The following is a 17,373-nucleotide window of genomic DNA, read 5'->3' on the forward strand; positions in this document are numbered from 1 at the left end:
AGTGTGAGGAGCCACAGACCTGCCCCCCTGGACCCGGAACAGATAGGGAGCCACAGACATCCAAGCCACAGACATCCAAAGGCCCCCCAGAGTGCAGGAACCCCAAGAGAACCACCGCCAGGACTACCGCAACCCCCCCAGAGAAGAGCAGGGGAGAGTTCCAGGGGAACCACCTAGCAGCCACAGTGCAGAAGCCCCAGGGAGCTGGAGCGACGATCCCACAGGCCCAGCAGCCGTCTTCACCCAAGCAGATTCTGCCATGGACCCAGAGACCCGAGACCCTGGGAGATATCACTCGCCAAGGAGAGCCCCGACAGAGCCCAAGGGTCCAGGCCCTGGCGAGCAGCCACCGGGACTGAGCCAGCACACACCAAAGCACCCAGCCAAGATAGCGAGAACCACAAGTACACCAGCAGGGAGAGACACCAACCACCGGTAGGTAGTAAGGGAATAGGCCCCACATTTGATGGGGGGCCTAAACTGATCCAGGAGAGGGAGCAGCCTAAGACCAAACCTGACACAAAAAACAGGCACACATAGTCACAATCACACATTCCCACCTTCATGCCTACACATAAAAAACACTCACACCCACGTAAAGACAAACAACAATGGACGTCGTACACACACTCACACACCCCATACATGCTCTATACTCCCAGGTCCAGGTGCCGATACCCTATAGGGACAACTAGTCCCCGAACCCAGGAGGTGGTCCCCTTCCCTCCGGGGGTGGAGACAGGTAGACCCCGGCCCGGACCCTCCACCCCGACCCCAGTCCCCAACGACCCCCATCTTCATCCGGAGAGGGGGCTATGTACAAAAGAGGGGTCTACATGGTCCAAACAAGCCCACCAACGAGAGCCGCCACAGAATAAAATAGTCCCAACCCCCAACAAATTCCGATCTCAACCCCATGAGCCCCCTCCCAATGAACCCCGACATGAATCTCCCCACTGGGCCACCCCCAACCAGGACACAGATATCGAACACAGGCCCCCGAAACAATATGCCATGAACCCCCCCCCACCACAGCACATGGGCAAACTCCCACAGGTGAGCTTCATCCCCAAAAAACCGACGAAGGAACACCTACACATCGCAAGCTCCACACACAGCCACACTCCAAACACCCTTTGCGGCGTCCCCAAACACCCCGTTGCCGCGTTCCCCCCCCCACACACAACCATTCGGCCACCGTCAGCAAGCCCATCAGTCTGTGAGAGGGAAACATGCACCAGCCGGGAAACCGGGCTGGGCAGGCCAACCACTCCAGGCAAATCACATCCCACCAGCCGCTCCAGTGCGAGCACGAGACATGCTACACCGTCCCACCCTCCTGACCGCCAACCGTAGCCCTGCGCCCGGCCAGGGGCAAGAGCCACAGAAGGAAGCAAAGAAACTTTCTACTGATAGCCTAACGAGGATACAGTTTATCCTGTTGCCTTCTGCTATGCTACAAAATTATGAACCCCTGTTCTTTGAACAAAGCACTCCACTGGGTGTGAGACATATTATTTCCCTTCAGTTTTTCTCAGAAGCTCAGATTCTATCCCCGAGTGGTGGCTGCCAAGTGGATGTTTGAAGCGACTTAATTCTCCAGGCTGTCAGGTGTCAATTTTCCTTGTCTTCCCAACCTTCAAACACGAGCAGCCTCCTTTAAAGCAGCCTGAAGGGATGTATGCTAACAGTGATTTCCCAGCTGGGAGCCTAGCAATTACAACACACTTCCCCCATCCCTTTAATTGCACAGGGAGCTGCTTCCTGGGTGATCAGACAGCCTGCTTGACACCAGGGAGACTGGTTTCATCACCTCTAGCTGCCTCAGGTTAATGAAGGTGTTTTTATGGGGAGTTAAATAAAGGTTGTTTGTTAATAGAGCAAGTTGATTCATATCTCTTAAGGCATCACCTCTGCATGATGGATGGCGCTACCTGTTCAAAGCAAGTTCATCGATAACACTCCTCCATAAAGAATATCAGAATATAGTACAAATACACATAAAATATTTGAGGGATCAAAGCAAATCTGTGAAAAATATTGTACTTGTCTGCAGCTCCTTATAGATTATTAGTGAAAAATGACATGGTTGACACAATGTTAACATCGTCACAAAGAGGAAGAAAGCTTTCTGTAATATGTTTCTCCTCTTCCGATGGGAAACCCAATGCTTTAATATGCTGGGTTCATGGCAACAACATCCTTTCAGTTGAAGCAGTGGGAGGCTGAAGCAGCTAAAAAGTAGTTAATACCACTCTGCTAATTAGCACAATAATGGGCAAGTAGGTAAATTAGACACAGCAGTCTGCTTTTCCCTGTAGGGATCCTGCAATGCAAACAGGTAATAAGAGGGCAGGTCATTAGTAACACAGCAAATTTAAGAAAGGCACCATTTTTAAATATCACACAAAAAACATGACAAAGTACTCTGGCAAAACAGATTTATTTCCTACTTCATAAACCCAACACCACTGCAGATTTGCATTCGCATCTCATTTGAAACTGCTTCATTTCAGTGTTTGTGTTGTAAATCACTCCGTACAGCAAAAATAGTCCCTCCACCACGTGGTTGCAGTTAATCAATAGTGAATACTGGCTGATGCCAAAAATTCTCACAAAGGCATGTCAATTGAGGCTGAAAAAAACTCAGCCATTAAACCAAAGTTAACAGAGAAACTTCATGAAGGAGCTTGGCGGATTTTAATTCTCGTCAGATGTTACTGAGAGTTGAGAAAGAAATGCTTGTTTTCATTGGTAACGGTGCATAATTAATTCACTGCAGTAAAAAAAGCTGCAAAGAGCAATCAATGCCAGCAGTTTCAGTACCGATCAATAAATTGAAACTGAGCTGTATGGCTTTTCTCATAAAATTATTTCTGTGTTTAGACATTATGAAAACTGAGAGCAATTTCATGAAAAGTTGACAATAATAATATCCCACATGGTGTTGTGTTTGGACTTCCCCTTGGATAAACAGAATAAATAGTAAAGTCAGAAAACTGAAGCTGTCACATATACATTTATATTAACCTGAATTTGGCTGAGGGCTCAACCATAAACATTGTGCCACTGATAGAAAGATGCTTTATTGAGATGCTCTGGAGATAAAGGAGATGCCATCACTCAGGCCTAATTGACGTAATGAGGAACTGTTACTGTATTGATCCACCTGGCAAGTTTCACAGGATCAGCTGAGGCCCGTATCGACCTAACTAAGTGGGTGCACAGTCCTCTGAGGGTCAGACAAATGTTAAGGGGATATAACCAGTTTGTTGGGGAGTTAGACCTCAATCTGATTAGGGTGAAGCAAAAGGCAAAAGACTTTTAGAAAAAAGAAATCTCAAAATACCTCTGGTTTAAGAAAGAAACATCACAAAAGGACCTGAAACAATGAATAACCTGATCAGGCAGCTTTGAGACTTAATATCTTAACAATAAATTATAATAAAATAGACTTCTGAACTTTTTACACACAACTAAATACTGTACATACACTGTATCACAATATGTCCAGAATGATTATTAAAGAAACACAGACAAGAAACCAGCATTAGTCTGTCATAACATCTGTCTTAATCCCAGCCAAAGTCATGACCAGTCATCTTGTAAAACTTCTTATTAAAAGGTTTATAGAAATCCCTTAAAGTCCGCATAACCTCCGGGTCAATATTCGGATGGATCCTGCCTTTGGTTTTCCCCAGGCAGTGTGGCTTAGTGTTTAACTCTGGTCTTTTAAGGCAAGGGAATCCTTTTGCTGGGTTAAAGTGGAAATACTTCTCGGTGACCACCCTCTGTAGTCCAAGGAAGTCCTGGACACGAGCCATCTCACCCGCAGGGTCGGTAATGAGACGCTCTCCACTAACAAACAGCAGCTGCTCCATGGGGAAGAACTGGAGCCAACGCTCAAGGTGTCTGGCATACATGCCGATTTGAACTGCGCTCCATGTGGTGTCAATCAGGCCTGCTGACATGTTCTTAAAAGTCAGGCTCTCAAAGGAGGGGATGTCCGGCTTTTTGGAGCGGGTCTGGGTGTAGTCCGAGATGGCTCTGGTGACAGGATTTCGGACAACAACGATCAGTTTGGTGTCTTTAGACATGGAGTAGATCCGACATGGAACTTCCCTCGTAACAAAGTAGCTGGGGGTCTTCTCCATGGTTAACTGGCCTTTTGATGAACTGGGCATCAGTTCCCTGAAAAAAAATTTAAAAAGCAATGTTAAAACAAAACTCTATATGGGTCTCCCTTAACACTATCAACTATTTTCAAAACGGTGCCAAACTAGAGAAAGACAAGATTAGCAGTGACACTGTCTCTTTGTGTCAGACTTTAAAAATGTTGCCACACAGGAGCTAGTCAATCATCATCAAGAGGACAATTGTGGACGTCATGAGCTGCATTAACCAGGCCTGTGAATGCTTATAAAGAGACAGAAAGTGCCAGGAAGAGCAGAAGTCCTGTCAGTCACAAGTGAACACAGTCTGAGGTTGATGATGTGTTCTACGTACAGGTATGCATTTATCTCTTTTATTTATTCTATTTTAAGACCAAAATGCTCTCTTAAAACCTCACAGTGAAAGACTCTACATTTATTAAAACTGACATCAGCCCAGCTAAGGGAAAGCCAGCATGCTTTGTACTTCTATCTTATGCTTAACCTTTGCATTCCTTTGACGACAATGCAGAGAATAATTGGGTCTATATCCAAAATTGCATAATCTTGGGTCAAAGACAGCTCATGTAATTCATAACTAAAGTCTGTTAACTGCAGCCATGGCTGGGTAATGGCTAAAGTGACACAAAGGGGATTAGGACTAAACCTCACAAGCTAGAGCATTAAAGGATGCTGGGCTGCCTTCCTGCCAAACTGGATGGCTGGTTGGTCTCAAGAGAGAAAGAGGGAAGGATAGATGTCCCAACGATAATAGTCAATGGTAAGTGTAGAATCCATAAAGTCAAACAGAAGGAAATCAGTTGCAGAGGTTGTGCACAGAATAAGATATGCTGGGTAAAGGTGCATTGTGCTAAAGCAATGTCAAGGGGACCATCATTAAGCTTTTTTATCGCCCCAACCATGAAATACTTACAAAAACACAGTGTGCTACTTAATCAAGTAGATATAAACAAATTACGATTCTAACAAACTGAAGAACACCTAAAGAACATTTGTTACGCTAAATATCCAGCTCAGTACTATTTTATTCTTATCTGTCGCAGTAAACACAGACATCTACTGACAATAGGTTGTTAAAAAATTAAAATGTACACTCTCTAATCTGTATGTACCAAGTCCATTAAACTAACTTACTTACTTCCCGCAGTCCTTCATCACAGAATGGTGTCTCACACTGATTCGACAAATGTTTTATACTGAGTGGTGTGTGGAGAACATTTAATGTAATGTTTTGTGTTCACAAGTATCGTCTCCCAGTTGTGATTGTAAGCAGTTGATCTAAATCAAACAACAGGAAACCAGGGGAGCCATGTCATTAAAGTGATTACCATAATTTCCAACCATCTGTTGGCATGCGTGCCTCAAGTTTCAATATTCCTCTACAATCCCAGCAGCTTCCGTCTTAAAATGTATGTGTATGTGGTGGAAACAGGTAGAAAATATTCTGTGCGAGTTTGTGGGTAAGAGAAAAACTGATTGATTATCTTGGTACTGCATGGCATCGAACCCCCAGGTTGCTCAATATGGACATGGTAAAGCTGAGAGAAGATAAAAGCACAACATAAATAAAGTGCAAATGTATATTTTAAAGGGACCCGTTACAGTGTGAAAGGAAAGAGAAAAACACACTGTAATGTACTTTTTGGTGCCCAAAAGTCACTTTAGCCTGATGTGTGGACAGGTTATTATTATATGTGGACAATAGTTACTCATCAAGTGCATACACTCATCATACGTTATAAATATTATTAATTTAAGGCTTTTAAAGATGCATTAAAACTCCTTCTTTGGGAGTGGACTGCTTATATAAAAACAACTTCAAGAATTTTAAAACAAAGCATTAGGTGCACAAGTTTATATTTATTATGAGTGTTCTCTAATCTGAACGGAGTGAATGTTATACAGGTCCTTCTCAAAATATTAGCATATTGTGATAAAGTTCATTATTTTCCATAATGTAATGATGAAAATTTAACATTCATATATTTTAGATTCATTGCACACTAACTGAAATATTTCAGGTCTTTTATTGTCTTAATACGGATGATTGTGGCATACAGCTCATGAAAACCCAAAATTCCTATCTCACAAAATTAGCATATTTCATCCGACCAATAAAAGAAAAGTGTTTTTAATACAAAAAACGTCAACCTTCAAATAATCATGTACAGTTATGCACTCAATACTTGGTCGGGAATCCTTTTGCAGAAATGACTGCTTCAATGCGGCGTGGCATGGAGGCAATCCGCCTGTGGCACTGCTGAGGTCTTATGGAGGCCCAGGATGCTTCGATAGCGGCCTTTAGCTCATCCAGAGTGTTGGGTCTTGAGTCTCTCAACGTTCTCTTCACAATATCCCACAGATTCTCTATGGGGTTCAGGTCAGGAGAGTTGGCAGGCCAATTGAGCACAGTGATACCATGGTCAGTAAACCATTTACCAGTGGTTTTGGCACTGTGAGCAGGTGCCAGGTCGTGCTGAAAAATGAAATCTTCATCTCCATAAAGTGTTTCAGCAGATGGAAGCATGAAGTGCTCCAAAATCTCCTGATAGCTAGCTGCATTGACCCTGCCCTTGATAAAACACAGTGGACCAACACCAGCAGCTGACACGGCACCCCAGACCATCACTGACTGTGGGTACTTGACACTGGACTTCTGGCATTTTGGCATTTCCTTCTCCCCAGTCTTCCTCCAGACTCTGGCACCTTGATTTCCGAATGACATGCAGAATTTGCTTTCATCCGAAAAAAGTACTTTGGACCACTGAGCAACAGTCCAGTGCTGCTTCTCTGTAGCCCAGGTCAGGCGCTTCTGCCGCTGTTTCTGGTTCAAAAGTGGCTTGACCTGGGGAATGCGGCACCTGTAGCCCATTTCCTGCACACGCCTGTGCACGGTGGCTCTGGATGTTTCTACTCCAGACTCAGTCCACTGCTTCCGCAGGTCCCCCAAGGTCTGGAATCGGCCCTTCTCCACAATCTTCCTCAGGGTCCGGTCACCTCTTCTCGTTGTGCAGCGTTTTCTGCCACACTTTTTCCTTCCCACAGACTTCCCACTGAGGTGCCTTGATACAGCACTCTGGGAACAACCTATTTGTTCAGAAATTTCTTTCTGTGTCTTACCCTCTTGCTTGAGGGTGTCAATAGTGGCCTTCTGGACAGCAGTCAGGTCGGCAGTCTTACCCATGATTGGGGTTTTGAGTGATGAACCAGGCTGGGAGTTTTAAAGGCCTCAGGAATCTTTTGCAGGTGTTAACTCGTTGATTTAGATGATTAGGTTCATAGCTCGTTTAGAGACCCTTTTAATAATATGCTAATTTTGTGAGATAGGAATTTTGGGTTTTCATGAGCTGTATGACAAAATCATCTGTATTAAGACAATAAAAGACCTGAAATATTTCAGTTAGTGTGCAATGAATCTAAAATATATGAATGTTAAATTTTCATCATTGCATTATGGAAAATAATTAACTTTATCACAATATGCTAATATTTTGAGAAGGACCTGTACATACAGGCTTAAATGTATGCATACACCAATGTACACAATGTGTGATGATAATTTACTTTAAAATTAAAACCAGCTTTTATGTTTTAAATTAATGTCCTGTGGCAACATCTAACCAAAGTTTAACCACTGGCAGCCTGGTGGTTACAAAGTGACACATGAATATTACAAAACATCCAACAGTAGACAGCACAATTTCACATGTGAAAAATTAGAAACGCAACAACAAAGAAGTACTTATGTAATAGCAAAAAGGTGAAATGACCAACACCTGGTCTGCACAGTATGCCAACACATTTGATAACCTGAAATTTAAATTCAGAATAATCGAAAAGCAACTAGTACAGAAAGTGACTAGGAATTAACAGAACATATTTTGCCTACATTCAAATACATGTATTGGATATTAAGAGTCCACTTAAAATAGTAAAATAGGTTCAAATCTTTTTAAAAGCCTAAAATTAGAAGATTCACACCTGTGATGAGTTTCTGGAAACTTCACACTGATCCTGTAAATGAGGCTAAAGTGATGTGTGAACAGTTTACCATTATACGTGGAAAATAGTTAGTGCCTTTCCCTGCTCCAAAGAATCTTGGTAACCACTGTTTGTGTTGAAAACCCCACAAACCTAATCAAGTAACACACATGATTCTATCAGAAATGTCTGCGATAATCTTCCACAACTCTTGGAAACACGTGTCACTTCAGGCCTTTTGTGAAGCCTCAGAGATGCTAAAACCTGATAGTCAATGGCAAAAACAGTGCATGTGAATCGTACAAGAACTATTCATTTAAGAAGAGACAGCACAGGACAACATCATTGACTGAGCAATTAGGGATTCCTCCTACAAGACCAATGTAACACTCAAGTTTTGTGCGCTGTGTTGCCTTTATTTTTGACTGCCAGGCAATCAGGTGTGTCCATTTTTAAAAAGCTGCTGAAGAGAAAGAATGAGTGTTGTTTACATTCCCTTTTATCAGAAAGCAGGTTCAAAGGTAGGTATTTACGACGTCAGTGCATGCAGCTTTGTGCTTCTATCAGCAAGGGCACTAATTACCTAAACAAGATAAAAACTGAAATAAAGGAACCCCTAGCAGGATTCTTTGTATCCTGGTAAATTCTTCTTGACTAACTCTAATTGGTATCTGTATTTCATCTTTTTAGAGACAAAGGGCAACTCCATAAAAAGCTCCTCCTATTATCTAATGCTATTGCTTATTCTTATCGTACCCTGCTGCTCTGAGAATGGTCAAGCTACTGTTGGAGTCGTCTCTCTTCACAAAGACAGGATGAGAAGCGGTGGTATGCAGCCACTTGGAATAATCATACTGTTTTACTGTGAGAAAATGTCCAGACAGCAATCTAAAAGGCTTACATCTTGAGGTATACCATCCTCTGGACAGCAGCCAATCTTATCAGGTATTGAAAGGCATCATCATCACACCTTACTGACTTACTTTTTGTTTGGTGTTAAAGAGCATTCAGGCTCTCAAAAGCATTCCAGAACAGATATGATGAAGCAGAGTATCTTTTTTCCCAGGCTCTGTTGTAACTGCCAGTAACTGAAGACCACCTGGATGTCTGGTGGAAATAAGGACATCAAGAGCAGGAGAAGAAGCAGAACAAAGAGTGTATAAATCATTATATTCTACTTTTAATGTTGCTGTTGTCAAAGAAAACTGAGACAATTAAAAGTCAAATCAGCATGGAGCTTACAGCATAGCTAAATGTTCAATGTAGCCGTGAAGCTATCCTCTCCAAATAAGCATCGACACTCTGTGACTACATAAACCATAAAGTTTTCTTAAGTCTGTTTGGTAGCTTATTGAGTATTTGAACCGCTAACTTTCTTTTCCAAATTGTAGCTCCATGTGGAAATAAAATGTAAAAAACACACTAACTGTTAATTTGGGACAAAGGTAAAACAAACTGAACCATCCATCCATTTTCTATACCCATTTCTTCTATACAGGGTCCGCTGGCGCCTATCTCCTATGAGCAAGAAGCAGGGAACACCCTGGACAAGTCACCAGTCCATCGCAGGGCAAAAGGACGAACAACTATACACACACCCATTCACACCTAAGGGCAATTTAGAGAGACCAATTAACCTAACAGTCATGTTTTTGGACTGTGGGAGGAAGCCGGAGTACCCAGAGAGATACCATGTATGCACAGGGAGAACATGCAAACTCCATGCAGAAAGACCCCTAGCCAGGAGTCAAACCAAGGACTTACTTGCTGCAAGGCAACAGTGCTACCAACAGGTTACAATGCAGCCCGAACTGAACCAATTACTTACAAATATATAATCGAGTTGAATGGAACAGTGGCCGTGAGAGTAAACTTTATAGATAATAATTACAATAGAGTTCCAACATTTAAAACTTAAAGCCCGAGAACATCTGTGGTGAAATGAAAACTGAGAGGAAAAGTAGCTGAACCCTGCCAATGTCAGCACGCCAGCATGTTTTTAATCCAGAAAGTTGTTCTTTTTGTTTTAACTTTATTTCTTCATTTTGGTTTGGTAAGGGCTGTGAGGCATGTTGAGAAAAAAACAACTTTTAATGTGGGGGATGTAAAATCACATTTCGACTAAAATGTTTTGACTGAATATATGTGCTCAGTTTAATAACTTAAAGTTCTGTATCTCGATTGCATTTTCCTTATTTAAATGAAAGAAATGTATTTATTTTCTTAGCTCCAGAAAAACTTATTGTTTTTTATTATTATCTTATTGTTCTTATTGTGTCAAATGTTGCTATTTGATTTTCCAAAAATCATTTAAATATTTACAATTAATTATTATATACAATTAATTGATTGCATAGCCTCTCATTCATTAGCTGTAGTTTTGTAACTAAGTCCCACCACAAAATTAATGTAAATAAATAACAAACATTTCACATAAAAGAAAAAAATGTGTGTAATGGAGTAATGAATCCAACCATAAAAAAAAATTAAGGGATTACAAGACATGAATCCCTAAGCTCTAGAAAAACATTTATCAAATATATTTCCAGGAAAAGAAAACAAAGGGGACGTGGGGGACTTTTTTATTTTCTAATTGTTCAGATAAATAGGAAACACATTTGTTTTTATGTTTTGATTATTAGAGCTGATCAAGAGAACATTGATTAATTTCTATCTCTGGCTGATTGACTGCATAACTAGATATAAGTTTACCTGTTTATGTAATATTCTGTTAGGAGTAAGGAATTCTCAGTTTTTGTGGCATAACTTTGTTACAGCTGTACATAAAGCATTTAAAGCATTTTAGATTGCTCTTGCTCTGTACGTAAATAGCTTTATGGGCATAAACAAGTCCTTTCATTAGAAATCTATTTAACTATTGGCGAAACTGTTCTGTGTATTTCTAACTTATGCAGTGGTGTGGAACCATTAAGAAATCTCCCACAGATGCATGCAGGTCCACGAGAAAGACAGAAACAGGAAACACATTTTCTCTGAAGATTCCACAAAAGCCTGACATGGAGAAGTAAAGAACTCAAGGGGATACAATGGAGAGAGCTTGCTTTTTCAGCTTTTCCAGAGCGCTGTAATAAGTGCTGACGTTTGACAAATTGATTCAAAATAGAGCCCAAAGTAATTGCAGCCGCAAATTTACATTGAAATCTTTGAAATAAAGGGGACGAGTGTTTCTTTACCAGAAATGACAGTTGATCCTGTTTTCTTAAAGGTCTGACTGACCAATGTTGATCAATTTGCATTGAGGACTATGAGACATTAAATAGAAAATTCTGCTGCAGGTTTTCTGATAAAGACATTACAAGATTATCTTGAGTTATGCATTAAAAGCATATGTTGCTAACCTTGATCTTATCTATATAACATTTCCCTTAAATAGTGCTACATTCTTAGTAACTTAGTAACATTTCATGAACAGGGGAAAACAATCATTTTTGAGTCGATCAAGGGAAAACTTGCCAGATACAATTAAGAGCAACTGATTAGTGCATCTCTACTGATAACATAGAATAGAACACAAATAACCTATTTTGTCCCTCAGTGGGGAAATTGGTAGATTCATAGATAGATCGCTTGTTTTAAAAATGCACCTAAAATATATCTAAAAGTGGTAGTTTGATCAGTGAGAAAATATGGAACCTGGTTCTGCTAAATGCTTCTTTAAAGTAATGCTTCTTGCATTACTTTGAACCAGTTCCTCTTACTCTTTCCAGCTAAAATTGTCAAGTGAGCAAAAAGGTCCCTACTGGACTCAAACTAACCTGTGTTTTGGAAGTGTAGCTTTTCAAACACAATTTTTTGAAAGTCAACTTTGAAGCTAAAAAGCTTAAGCATAGCTTTTAAGTTTTTTTCCCTTTTTTTTTTTTTTTTTTTGGATTGGCCGGTTCCAATGACTGCTTCTTTCTGATGAACTCCAACTGGGCTTTGTCAAAGGACACTTTCACCCTTCTGCGCACATTTGCATACAAAGTAAAGGCAGAGAAAACATGGTTCACACTAATTATCTACTCTTTTATTGTGATGGTTAATGCAGTCCTCAGGGGTCCTTCAGCATTCCCTTTTCCTTGAGCACCATGGCGCAGCAGTAAGAAAAGGCTCTGTTTAAATTTACTGCCCTCTATCTGCCACTGGCATGCACTAAGCTCCCCTGGGGCTCGGTGGAGGATTAGGCCATCTTCTTTGACACTCTCAGTGAGTTTGTAAGAAAGCTTCTCTTTGTTCTTTATTTGAAGTCTCAAGAGGAAAAACATGATTACAGCAATTAAGTCACATCTACTTTATAGAACCGAGAGGAGTCTGATCTAAGTCTTGGTTCAGTAAATGAGTAGTTAATCTGTCCAAAAAAAGATACATAGGAGGAAGTTATCCCATTGATGAGGAAAGGAGGGGCGCCAGAGGAAGCCGTTCCCACGGCTTTTGGGAGTTGCGTCCTATACTCTGTGTTAGTAAGCGTGCACACTCGCCTGTCTGCTTCAGTTTTTCTTCCAGAGGATGAAAACATGCTAGACTGTGGATGGCGTCCTGCTGTGCGAGGACCCTTCCTCTGTGTGGGGCTTGAAGGAAGATGGGCATAGCTCAATCCCACCATAAGAGCCGACAAGCCCACCCAATAGACAGCTCCTCTCCCCAAGAGACTGCTTATCATTAGTCTAGGGTGGTAACAAAGTGAAACATATGGGGGAACAAATCGCTGGACATTTTTGTATGGTTTCCATGATACTGATCAATGGGAACATAGGACCGCAAGATGATGTACTGCACCTTAAAGGCAGTCAGGACTGTTCTTTAAACAGTTCTTATCAATGTTTTTTTTTCCTGCAAAGGGTTAATTTGTGTTGTGGTGGTGAGAAAAAGAAGGCTTTATTTGGCACAGGTTGATGTGATCTATGTCATTTCATAACCTTATGTAAAACTGCCACAGTTTCAGGATATATTAATAATATTTCTTTTAAAGTATAGTATAATCCTATTAGATACTGGTTGTTAAAAAGATGTTATCTACAAAACATATTCACTGTTATTTTGATTTTGAAATGAAAAAGACCTAAGTAAGAATATAAAACAAAGCCCCTAATTTGTCTTTCTTATAACCCAGCCAGCTGGCCAGCAGTGTACAGCAACAGATGAGGAAGGGGCAGCACTACACTATGCACTATAGAGAAAACTCTAATATCTTCTGCACTTTCTCTAGCATGTCATTGAAAGCACTTATACTGTATGAATGGCATGATGGACAACAATAGTGGTTTTGAAACTTTATATCTATAAAATCTCAGTATTCATGAATAGACCTCATTATACCTGTAATTACGTTTTCCTCAATATTAGTTGTTAAGTGTCTATCTGTGAATGAAAACTAGAGGTTAAAAGTTAAAAATGCTTTTTAAATATTATTGATTTCTAAAGGGGGGCAATTCCTTGTGTTTTACATAAGGATTCCGAAAATGCAATAAATATGAAGCACAACCATTAGAAAAAAGGTCTTTATACATTAGATGATTCATGTCTATTCTGGATTCTCAGTCAGCAGCACAGATGAACAAAAGGAGTCTCAAACTCTACAAATGTCCAAAATCTGTCAGAAATTCTTAAAGGAGCTAAACTATGAAGTCCCTTGAACAATGCTTCACTTCCTCCATTGTAGCATTATGCAGCCAGCCTTGTCTAGAGCCTTTGACATTGCCTTTTGATCCCTCAGCTCAATCACCTGAAGCAATTGAATTGCGTCTTTAATTATTTCTTAATAACAATGCGGCTGCTCTGGTCTAGGGCCAAACCATGTCTGGGAACTTTTTTGCATACATGTTCCTTCAACAGGTTTCAGAAATATAATTTTTTTTAAATCATTTTCACTGAGAGCAGCAGGTTGTGTGTTTGTGCAGCTAGCAAAGAGCCTGAGCTATGAAATGAAGTACAAGGACACCCGTTGCCATGACAGAGAATAAAAATGTTGCATTACACAGTTCTGAACATGCAAACACCTGCAGATCCCAGATCACAGTTTCTGACACTGATATCTGTTTGGATTAGAGATCAAAACAAATTATTGCAGCTGAATCCATACCCTGCAACTTCTTGATTTAAATATTCCTTCAGGCCACTTGAGAATGACTCCTTTATGTAACTTCCCTGATTCTTTAAACTCAATTTTCTTTCTAGTCGGAGAGTTACAGGTTGAAATTCAAGGCGGAAGGTAAAAAAAGAAGTAAAGTAAAACAACAGGAACCCACCAAGGTCAGGCAAACAAGCAACAACTCAACCATTCTTTTTTCAAGGAACATTGTTGATAATAGTTACCCAAAATATCAGCATGAACTGGAAAAATAACAGTTTTAATTGAGTACCTCGAGTGAGCGGTTTGATGGCACCAGCAGTTGTTTAAACAGTGGTTTGTGCAATCTCAGTGTTTTAGTTTGAGGCTTTTTATTGTGAAGCTAAACCAGAGTTTCAGTTTCTTAAAAGTGCATAATATAGACTCAAGAGACCAACAGTTATTTTTTATCTGGGGGCCTGCTTTCAACTAGGCTCATTGAGATTATTTTAGACCAGCCACATTCATTGAGGGGAGAAAACATTTAATGTCGTGTCAACTAACACCTTTTAGCATTGATCTACTTTCATTTACAGTTTGTTTGAAATTTGACCAAAGCCACAGGCAGCAGAAATGACAAAATTAGGGCCAAAATATGACCCTGTTAAAATAGCTTTGAAATTATGACAATTTTTCTTTGTATATATAACAGGTGCATTTGTAGATCTGTCCTCTGTGAATTCAAGTGCCCTGAACAGATGCGAAATTTGCTTATGCTTTGGGCCAGCTTTCTATAGGGTATTAGGTTTTTAGAAAGGAACAAAATGTTACAACCATTCAACCACAAAAATTCCTGAAGATCCACTTTAAAAGACAAAAAGAAAGGCGGTTGGCTTCAAAGGGAAGTATTCAGGAATAGCGAAAGACAAATCAATTATGGACAAGTACTTATTTTTGCAGATGATTGGGTTGTGAAGTCAGCAATATATTCAAAAGGCACTATAAAAGTTTAGAATATTTAAGAAATGTTAACATTGCACATTGATAACATACACTATTGGGATAAATGTTTGTATTTCAGTCATTCCAGCACTACTTTGTCTCATTCGGTAATTATAAATCGGATTGAGCAAAGACCACATGTAGGGTTCCTTAAGGCTTCATTTGTGTGCCACATTTATTCAGTATCTACAAACTCAGGTTATACTGCAACATGTTTTAGCATATATATGCTGATGACATATTTATATTTCTGTCATCACATGATCACACACCATTATAATCACTGAATAAATTTGTCCTTGCTATTGTAGCGTCAGGACTTCCTCCAGCTTAATGCAGAAAAGACAGAACTCCCTTTTTTGGGTGCAAAAGTGCATATTTAGAGAACAGCACTATAGAGTCAACGAGACTAATGATGATAGAGCATGCAGAAACATTGGTGTCATTATTGACTCACACCTACATTTCAACCAAACAGGCAGCTGCAGTGCATCCAACATGCTGCTGTCAGTGTCCTGACCAACACAAAGTGTAGCATATCACACTAGTCCTTAAATCACTGCATTGGCTTCCTGTTTTTATCAAGTCATCACAGAACCCAACTCAACGAGAGAGGCAGCATTTAATTTCTATGTTACTCATCTCTCTAACCAACTCTCTGAATACCTGAGATGTCAAAACATATTTGTTCACAAGCTCTTATTCATGAAGTTAAAACATCACTTTATCAGTTAATTTTTTTTGTCTTGGTTATTTTCTTTTTTTTTTTATATAGTAACGTTTATTTCTGTTTATGTCATGTTTACATTTGGCTCTTATTTCATATGTAGTCTATTTCTTGCTTTTCGTGTCATTTACCTCTTTACTTCTGTTCCTTTGTTTTCCTGTATGGTGCTATACAAACAAGCTTGCCTTGCCTTAAAAGATGGTTCAAATATACCCATACAACAACTGAAAATCTGTGTCTGGACTTCATTTATATTGTGCCCCCACTGACGTCTACCAGCTCCCATTTGCATAACAAATTTTAAACACAAGAAGTCTAATGCTGAATAAATGTATAGTAATACGCACCTGTACCACTCCAATCCCTTGTCGTAGTTGCGGTCAAAGAAGTGCGGCTCTGCTCCCACCGCCCTGATGTCTGGGTGCAGGCGCAAAAACTCCAGCAGCGCCCGGGTCCCTCCTTTCTTCACCCCGATTATGATGGCCTGGGGCAACTTTTTACTCTCCGTCTCATTAAGGAAACCTGACATGGCGGTATCATCCAGCGTCTTCGCCTCGCCTCTCACTTCGTCCCACTCGTCTCCTCTGCTGTCCAACTCATTCTCGTTATTCAGCAAGTCCCTGGACGCTCCCAGAGAAGAGCCTCGATTGTCAGTCGCGGCGTCGTTCTCGCGTCTGCTCACCGAGCCGTACGCCAGGTTTGGGACTGTAGAGCAGTAGCCAACGCAGCAGTATATCATGTAGAACCAGATGGACAACATGATGCAGAAAACAAAGAGTTTATTCCTCACGTGGGATGATGGCACAACATGTAAGCCGTGTAAAAATGGACTATATTCCATAGGAACTCCGTGGAAAAGTTAGACTCCAGCTTTAAGGCATCTTGATGTCGCAGCCTGACTCATCTGACGTGGTTGAAATCCTGTGCGCAATTTTCCAAAACACAATTTATGATCAGAATGGAAAGGAAAATAGAAAAACATGTGGTAGACGCCTTTTTCTTCAAACATGATCTGAGAGACACAGGTTATTTACTTTTTATTTCTAAATGTGTGAAAACATATATTCAAGGTATCACTAGTTGAGCGGCAGCCTGTGCGCAATAGACTTTGTCTCCCTTCACTTGTTCCCAGTGTGAGCGCTTAACCAGAGAGGCACTAATTATTAACTGTGTCAAACGCAAGAGAATCAGACATCGAATCGTTTCCGGTGCGACCCGCCAAACTAAAAGCAACCAGATGTGATTTTCAGAGGAATAAAAACTAATTCTTAGTGAATTATAGCCTGCTAACCACTATTTGTACAGGAGGCATGTTAATATGTGATTATAATTAGACATCTATTGTAGCTGAAAATTACAATTGATTAATTAATTAAATAAATAATGGCTTTTATGCAAATTAATTAAGAAATTAAAACAAATAACAACTGTTATTGAAAGTTTGA

The 17,373-nt window shown here is 40.4% G+C and overlaps 1 protein-coding gene and 1 long non-coding RNA gene across 2 annotated transcripts; one reads left to right on the forward strand and one right to left on the reverse strand.

The window, feature by feature from the left end:
* Positions 1–2,427: 2,427 nt before the first annotated feature.
* On the reverse strand, positions 2,428–17,065 carry LOC124863499 (heparan sulfate glucosamine 3-O-sulfotransferase 3B1-like). The gene is made up of 2 exons (XM_047357887.1): positions 16,276–17,065; positions 2,428–4,191 (listed from the first exon to the last, which is right to left on the reverse strand). The coding sequence occupies exons 1-2, from the start codon at positions 16,767–16,769 to the stop codon at positions 3,573–3,575; spliced, it is 1,113 nt and encodes a 370-aa protein (XP_047213843.1). The 5' UTR covers positions 16,770–17,065; the 3' UTR covers positions 2,428–3,572.
* LOC124863504 lies at positions 8,808–9,805 on the forward strand. The gene is made up of 3 exons (XR_007037143.1): positions 8,808–9,098; positions 9,220–9,310; positions 9,652–9,805. It is a non-coding gene; the product is annotated as an uncharacterized LOC124863504 (long non-coding RNA).
* Positions 17,066–17,373: the final 308 nt, after the last annotated feature.

This window comes from Girardinichthys multiradiatus, chromosome X (assembly GCF_021462225.1).
Source record: "Girardinichthys multiradiatus isolate DD_20200921_A chromosome X, DD_fGirMul_XY1, whole genome shotgun sequence".
Classification (NCBI taxonomy): Eukaryota; Metazoa; Chordata; class Actinopteri; order Cyprinodontiformes; family Goodeidae; genus Girardinichthys; species Girardinichthys multiradiatus.